The sequence below is a fragment of the Chaetodon auriga genome, chromosome 10, assembly GCF_051107435.1.
Source record: "Chaetodon auriga isolate fChaAug3 chromosome 10, fChaAug3.hap1, whole genome shotgun sequence".
Classification (NCBI taxonomy): domain Eukaryota; kingdom Metazoa; phylum Chordata; class Actinopteri; order Chaetodontiformes; family Chaetodontidae; genus Chaetodon; species Chaetodon auriga.
The window spans coordinates 13,197,298-13,205,737 of NC_135083.1; the positions used below are offsets into that span (position 1 = coordinate 13,197,298).

At 42.6% G+C, this 8,440-nt stretch overlaps 1 protein-coding gene across 1 annotated transcript; it reads right to left on the minus strand.

Annotated features, from left to right (window-relative positions):
- Nucleotides 1-1,007: 1,007 nt before the first annotated feature.
- hoxc10a (homeobox C10a) lies at nt 1,008-4,195 on the minus strand. The gene is made up of 2 exons (XM_076741828.1): nt 3,511-4,195; nt 1,008-1,285 (listed from the first exon to the last, which is right to left on the minus strand). Exons 1-2 carry the CDS (start codon nt 4,193-4,195, stop codon nt 1,008-1,010), a joined length of 963 nt encoding a protein of 320 aa, XP_076597943.1.
- Nucleotides 4,196-8,440: the final 4,245 nt, after the last annotated feature.

The following is an 8,440-nucleotide window of genomic DNA, read 5'->3' on the forward strand; positions in this document are numbered from 1 at the left end:
CCTGGAGCCGTCGCGGTCGCTTTCCCTTTTATGCACCATCTTTCTCATCTCCTGCTCCCATGAAGCTCCCATTATCCCGGGTGGAGGCGGCTGCTCCTTCCAGCCCAGCGCCTCGGCTGGATCCTGCACATTGCAGTCTCTGCTGTGTGGATTAGCCCTCCTCCACACACACACCTTTAAACGCATCTTTACTGCTGCAGCACATTATATTTGCAGATCATAAAATCCACCCCCAACGCTTTCCAGGGCGAACCTGACATTAGAATTTTATGACCTTGACTTACTGTGGTCACCTGGATAATATTTAAATCAACGTTATGGTCTCTCACTTCTATTAAAAGTGCCATAATCTCCTTCTCTCATCCGCAGTGTCTCTCTCCCTCCCTCTCATTTGCACCACTATACCAGAGGAAGGACAAAGTTGGTAATACCTTTCCGTTCCCCCTTCCTTTTATTGTTTTGGAATCGTTTGCCATGACATAACTTGATATCGTCTTGTGCATGCACATTACACTGCAAAAGACACCGATGAAGAAGCTGCACAAGTGGCAAAACATTCATTATAGCTCATCAAAGTGAAACTGCTTACATGCCACTAGTTATTTATGGACTGCTCGAAAGTGCTTCCTCCTTTCGTTTGGCTTATGTTATAATTATCAGTGCATGTTAATAGCACCTGACTGTTCCAATGCTGCTGCAAGTGTTCACCTGGAACTGGAACTAGAGTCTGGCAACGTTTTATCGTTCATATAGGAAGGCACGCCGTGTGTGTGTGTGTGTGTGTGTGTGTGTGTGTGTGTGTGTGCGTGCGTGCGTGCGTGCGTGCGCATCTAAAGAGAAAATTTATGAATGCTAATTGAATGCATTATAAGATGACACATGCATGGTCTGTCTGTGTCTGTCATGTATATGCATATGCATGGAGTAAGTGTGTGAGTGTGCATGTGTGTGAGTGTATGCGTGAATGTGTGTGTAGTTTTGTATTTTTTTTTTTTTTAAGAAAATCTTCAGGAGTAGTTATAAACTGCACTCTGCTCCCTTTCTCGACTCTCCCTGTTTAGCTTCTTGAGCTTCATGCGTCTGTTTTGGAACCAGATCTTGACCTGTCTGTCGGTCAGGTTGATACTCCGGCTGATCTCCAGGCGGCGCTCCCGAGACAGATACATGTTGAACAAGAACTCCTTCTCCAGCTCCAGCGTCTGGTGCTTTGTGTAAGGACACCGCTTCTTCCTTCCACTTTTGGCTTTTAACCAGCTTCCCGTTGTCTTTTCCGCGCATGAATCATCTACCGGAGCAAGAGAAATACAACAATGAGAAACTGTGGCCAAATCCAGCCAATAATCTCGTGCAGAGATCACACGCACCTTTATAACCTCCATCAATAATACATGGGATGCTACGTTCACGCCCATATCTCAAACGCAGTTTCAACACCGTTCATCTGGATTAAAATGAGTAGTTTGGAGCAGCTTTACCTGGGTGTGGACTCTCCGTGACTCTCGCTTGGGCAAATGAACATCCCACCTTTTTGCTACAACTCCTACGGCTTGCAAATTGCTTTTGTGCGTGATGTACAGCTATAATTAGATCAAATCAAACTAGGGTGTGTAAGCACTTCTTTTGTCTATGTTGGACCTCAGACTCCCATAAAATTTTATTACCTTTGCACACCGGAGCCAAATGAAAATTTTCGGATGTTCATCCCAAAACAAAAGGAAGTCTCTGTAGCATAATAGCAGATTTAGAAAAAAATAAAAATGCAACAAAATAAAGACAAAGAAACAAGGCATGTCGGTGATTGCACGGAATCACACCGCTGCGCATTAAGTTAATTCCGTGATTAGGTTGCGGACTCCAGGGAATTACGCCTCTGTACACACACACACACACACACACACACACACACACACACACACACACACACACACACACACACACACACACACACAGAAACACACGGCACGACACGCAGGTTATAGTAATAATTATCCTAATGTGAACACTCAGTGTGTGGCCGACATTTAATCATTACCAAAACATTTAATTCAGTAATATGGGATTAACAGGACACACACACACACACACACACACACACACACACACACACACACACACACACACACACACACAAACACAGAGGGTGAGAGAGAGAGAGAGAGAGAGAGAAAACACGCGCATAAACACATTAAAAAAACGGTGCAATTGCCTCCTTCAATCAAATTAAAATAAGATGAAAGGAGCTCATCGGCCGTCAGGTATGAAGCCGTTAGCTAAAACCATAAATAACACAACAAACTGAAGCTAATTATAAATAAGAGCTGAAGAAAATGAGCAGAGGGATGCGCAATTACATCACTTAGCTAGCTTCGATTTATTAGGGCCATAACACTATTAGCACTGCTAATAATATTAATGATAATCATAAAAATAATAGTAGCAGTAATAATATTAATAATAATGCTAAAAATAATAAAAAAAAATAATAATAATAATTGTGTGTGTGTGTGTGTGTGTGTGTGTGTGTCTGTGTCTGTGTCTGTGTCTGTGTGTGTGTGTGTGTGTGTGTGTGTGTCTGTGTGTGTCTGTGTCTGTGTTTAAAATACTACCAGTCGATCGTTGCTGTTTAACAAAAATTCCGTTTAAACGGTTTATTTATTTGATTTAAATGTCCGTAGTTTCGTCAAATGCAAAGCAAAGACAAATTCAATCCATTTCATCAAGTTGCCACCGTTAGCGTAAAGGAAATCCGGGGAAAATGTGCTCATAAGTGGACTCTCACTTTAAATAAATATGTAGTAAGAATGGATCTGAATTATCCTGAATTATCGTTGCATTCAGAAAAGCGCAAATGCTTTTATAATGAATGTCTCTTCCCTGATTTTTTAAATAAGCCAGGGCACTATGGCAAAATGTTTTCAACTGTGCAGCAAACCACAGAATTTCATATTGGATCACTACCAGAAATTTGAGGCGTAAAATGGTGCTGTTAAAAAAAGTTACGTCTCACAATGTAAATGACCCATGTAAGAGAGAGAGAGAGCGAAAGAGAGAGTGAGAGAATAAGTGTGTGCGCCTGCGTGTGTGTGTGTGTGTGTGTGTGTGTGTGTGTGTGTGTGTGTGTGTGTGTGTGTGTGTGTGTGTGTGTTTGTGCGCGCGCGCGAGCGTGTTTATTTCAATGATAACTGCCCATCTCACATTCTCACATTAATGGAAAGGTGTTAAATGCCACGGGCACCATAACCCCTGCTAGGCGAGGCAGCCCATAAGACTGCTATCAAACACAAGACTGCACTGTTGGGCCGTGACGTAACACAACGTGCACACACAGCACTGACAGAATTAATGCACGTGTGGAATAATCTGGTAGCCTAAAACTTTCTGCAAATGATCTGTGCATGTTTGAGTGTGTTTCTATGTATGAATGTGTGTGTGGGTCAGGGAGGAAGGGGGGGGGGGGGGGGGGGTATAGTAGTAATCTACCTTTTAATTCCCCGTCCGAGTTATCTGAACAGCTGTCAGTCTTGGCCTTCTCTTCCCTCCTGCTCTGACTCTCATCTGTCTTTGAAAACTCTCTCGCTGTCTCCTGCGACGATTTGCTGCAACTTATTGCCGGTTCTGATGCTGACTCAACAGATGTCGCCAAGTGGGTCAGGGAGAAGCCGGAGGGGAACTGCTGGCTGTCCCGCTGCGGCCTCTCTCCGTTGTACACCTGGAAACTGCCGCTGGACGAGGCGGCGGTTTGCTCAGAGCGGCAGCTATTGTCCCCCAGCCGGATGTAAGTGGCCGCCTCTGTTGTCTGTTTCCCCTTATTGCTGCCATCCTGATAGAGACAACAAAACGCCTCCTCTTTGACGTTGCCCGCTGGAAACGAGCAGGGCTGTAAACACTGGGCAACAGGTTGTTCGTCCCTACTGGTTTTGGAGCCTGGGGTCCATGTGGCCAGCTGTGTTGACAGGTAGGGCGCATCCTGGAAGCCGCTGAGCGGCAGACCGCCCGGAGGAACCTCGTCTCTCTTGGAGAGTGAAGATGGTCCAACCTTCCCAATGTTTCTCATCACTGAATATCCGTACTCTGCAGCTGTGTGGATGTACATTCCGGGGCTGCTGGAATAACCCTCACCCCTGAAGGAAGATGATCCTCCCATTAAGGAATCCATCAGGAAGTTACCGGGCGCTATGTTATTCGGACATGACATTTTTGCATTTGGCAACACAGTAATCGTTTGGTGTGTTCCACTGCTCTGAACTACGGGATTTCTCCAGGAGAATAAGGACAGTAGGATGCTGACATCTTTTGGAAGGGGGTGCAAAAATATCAGTAACACAATTATGGATGCTGGGAGACATGTCATGTGATTTTCAGACCAATAGCGGCGTGGAAGTGGCCTTGATGCTCCAGACTGACGTGACGTCAGCGCGGTCAAGTTGGGAAATCTGGAGGCTTTTTGGTGGAGCAAGAGCGCCACCTAGCGACCATCCGCGGGTCAGGACAGCAGGCCCGCACCAGGGAGAACAAAGGACGGCTGCTGCAGCAGATTTTTTTGAAGGCACTTAGACGTGGCATTTTGACTATTTTAATTCTGTTTGAGTTCTAAACTTCAGAAAATTAACTGAATCAAGGTGTGATTTAGTTTCTGTCCTGGTCCAGACCTGTGGAGACGAAACCATGGAGGACTTAGTGCCTTTTGTGTCATTTCCTCTTGTTTGTTTTCCTCGTTTTTGCTTTGTTGTTGCCAACGAAATAGCAAGGTAAGATGTCCGCAGGTGTGTTATTAAAAGAAAATCTGAACAGAAATGTGACTTTCTGTATGAATTTTAAACTGAAAAAATCAGACTGCAGAAGAGCCTTTAACCCTTGACGTTGTGAAGGAGCCTTAAACGCTTTTGCATTTGACCCGCTAATTTTACGATTTACAGCAAAACACATTCCGTGCATTAATTACGAAAACCTTATACATCAGGCCTGGTCTTATTTTGACTCACAGATTATTTATTTGCATTTTTCTTCATTTGACTTTCCCGCTTCAAAAGAATCACACCGGAATTCGTTAAACAGCGAATATATTAGATCTTATTAGGCCAGTTAGTTGAACTTTAACTGGACTGGGTGAACCCGTGAAGCCGCACTTGTCTGTTTAACTGGTTCTTTTTCTTGAAATGTGCCACAAAACATTCACTAGCCGGTGGAATTTGTACGCTAGTGGGTTGTGGGCCTGTAAGGATATTTATTATTGTGGTGTGAAAGGAAACCCATACAGAATTACGTCAAGCGTAAGTTTCTTCTTTCTGCTTTTTCCTTTTTTTTTTTTTTTTTTTTTTACTGTTGAAAACATCTTACAGCCTAATAAACAATTGACTGCATACCTGAGCTATTGTTATACACAACCCTGTATTATTTCCAGGATGTTTCTTGTTGCTTCACATGTGGTTTTAATGTGTTGTAAATCTGAAATTAACAGTCTTGCTGGTGTGTTTCTGTTTTCTGTTTTATTCTCTGACTAGACATCAGGGCCAGAAGAGCTGGTGTGTGAATCTAACCATGGCCCCCTTTCGTCAACATGAATGCGGGTTTTGCACGTATTTAGAATTATTTTGATTTTCCTCAAAAAAAAAAAAAAAAAAAGGTTGATAATTTTCAATCTGCCTGTTACCTCAAAAATATTTAGATGTTGTCAACATTATCGTAAGAGTTGCCATTTGTCTGGATCAGGTGAAAACTATTACTGCTAGTTATTTATTTGTTTGTTTGTTTGTTTGTAAATAAAGTCAGCAGCAACAGCGTAAACAAATACTGTGCTGCAGCCGAACATCAGGCAGTGATATTAATAAGGTGGCTTGCTAAACTTGAATAGTTAATGCAGTTAAATGAGCACGTTATGTTTCAAATATCGATAATCTAATTAAATTTAAGACACGAGGACACCAACGTTTTCGTAATATCTCGAATTGGACAGAGACAAAATGTTCTAAATGTTGCTTTTAATGAATCGTCCTGTGGGAGTTCTTCATTCCTGCTTCGTGAATTTCTGTTCACAGCCTTCAATGAAGTTCGTTTCTAACCCACGTGAAGAGGGTTACATTTGTTTTCTCGGTCCCCATGTTGTGTTCAGCTAAAAAATCCCCTTTGTTTTGTGCGTCATCAGCTGTGTTATGTGAGGTTTGTGTTTTCTGTGCTGCAGTCATGCCGCTTTGAGGACACCCTGCCCAAACAAACCCGCACTTCTAATAATGTGGAGACTTTGGACACAGGACGTTATACAGAATAAGTCCTAAACTAATGGTAAAGTGGAGCACTGTTGGATTTTTTTTTGTACATTAACAGTACAAAGTTTATACAATTAATCTCATATTTTCCATATGTGTAATTTCTATAATTTCCCATTTTAAAAGTCACAAATCCACTGAGGCTCTATGCAACACACCAAACACGCATAACGTTTCAGGATTGCCACAAAACTGTTTCATCAGCGTTTCGGCATTTAAATAACTGGATAGTCTTCAGCAGAAAACGAACTGGGAGTCTTATTAGCTTCACCAGCAGATCCCCCAGCAAACATTTCAAAACTCCTACAGCAGATCATGATGGCATGCGTTTAGCCAGTTGAAAATGTTGAAATCTTTCGCCACAACTATGCGGGTGCGTTTGTGTCCTCGAGTTGGGTTTGAGCGAGACGTGCACGCGCGCTTGTCTGTCTGTCTGTCTGTCCCTGTGTGTGTGTGTGTGTGTGTGTGTGTGTGTGTGTGTGTGTGTGTGTGTGTGTGTGTGTGTGTGTGTGAGTTCAGACTCATTTTCAAAGGCAAGGGCACGATATATTATCGGTGCATGCCTTCGAATATATTTCCATATGCACAGTGGTGTTTCAAGGTGACACGGGGCCTTTGCTTGACCGTGATACACTGAATGTAAGTGAAATAAATATTCAAACTAACCGATAACCAGTGTCACTGTGGTCATTCTACATTCCCAGCATTCCCCACATTTATGGAAGAAATGTGACCAATCATAGCTACTGATGGCGGATGTTGGATGAAAAACGCCATGCCTTTTCAATTTTTGTGGCTTTTGCATTAATTGTGGATACACGGAGGGATATCGCGGTCTTGTGTGGTAGTGGAGAACATCTTGGGTTCATGAAAGACTCAGAAGACTCAGAATATTAAACTATGGACTGGCTGGCACCGGTAAGTTTAAAGTTTAATGTAGTTCCTGATAATTTTACATAAACAAGAATGACGTCTCCCCCCCAAGAACAGGAAAATGGTGGAATAAAGGATTATTAAGGATATTATTTACACCTTCATTTCTTTAATCCACACACATTCTGCCTCTTGCAGGGACACATTAACAACCGCACCTAATGTACAGCCACCTCACAAACTCTCACACACACAATCTCTCTCCCCCTCTTTCTCTCTCTCTCTCTCTCTCTCTCTCTCACACACACACACACACACACACACACACACACACACACACACACACACACACAGCTTTATGACACATTCACACCTAGCCTGCAGGCTACCTCCAACTCAGAAAGAAAGCCATGCAGATAAAAACAAATTATATATGTTCCACTTTGCAAGGAGCACTGAGTTCTAAATAATGCTTCAATCTCACAAGGCATGTAGAGAACATTGTGATGCTACAAAGCAGGTATTATGGTCTAATAGACAGTGCAGGTAAATATGTATTATGCTGTCAATGCCCTAAAATGATAGCAGGAACAGTACAGACTTGTTGGAATGTCACACACGTATTGTTATTACAGACCTGACAGCGCCAGAGACAGTAGTATTGTGATGTTACACATCTAACAAAACACTGTGGGGAAATGTGTATTATGGTGCCACAGATTCAGTAACATGAGTTTGTTATTTGAAAGTTCTGCCAATATATAATGGACATCATCACAGGTCACTGATGTGAGCCTGCAACAATCTTACACATATTGTACACGCAGTATTCTTAACAGGAGTGAGAGTAGGCTGGAACAGTTGCTGGAATAAAAACTATTTTGCTGCCAAAGACAGTTAGAGAATATGTAATGGAGTTTAATTTGATCATTAGCCCTACTTGTGGATGTAATGACTACTAAGAACAGAAACTCTATTGAAAACTCTCATGGAAACACGAACGCTGCATTGTTTTGTTTTGCTCTTTTTCCATTAAGCCATTCCTACAACTTTCTTTGTGCGGATGCTTGTAGCCAACTTTGCCATTTAACCAAACGCCCCGTTTGCAGTGAAAAGAGTTTTACGCGCAAACAAGATTTTTCTCGTCCTAAAACGTGTGCATGCTGTATTTTTTGTGCGCATTAAACCTTCAAGAATTTCCTCACACACTAACACTGCTCGCTAATGTGTAACCTACCATGGGCTACACACACACACACACACACACACGCACACACACACACACGCACACACACACACACACA

What these genes read in the sequence shown, in the direction of transcription:
- hoxc10a (XM_076741828.1), bottom strand. Translation starts at nt 4,195, where the DNA reads ATGTCATGTCCGAATAACATAGCGCCCGGTAACTTCCTGATGGATTCC. An exon ending in GAAGGCCAAGACTGACAGCT is followed by an intron (nt 1,286 to 3,510) that starts GTTCAGATAACT and finishes TTGCTCCGGTAG; the next exon opens with ATGATTCATGCGCGGAAAAG.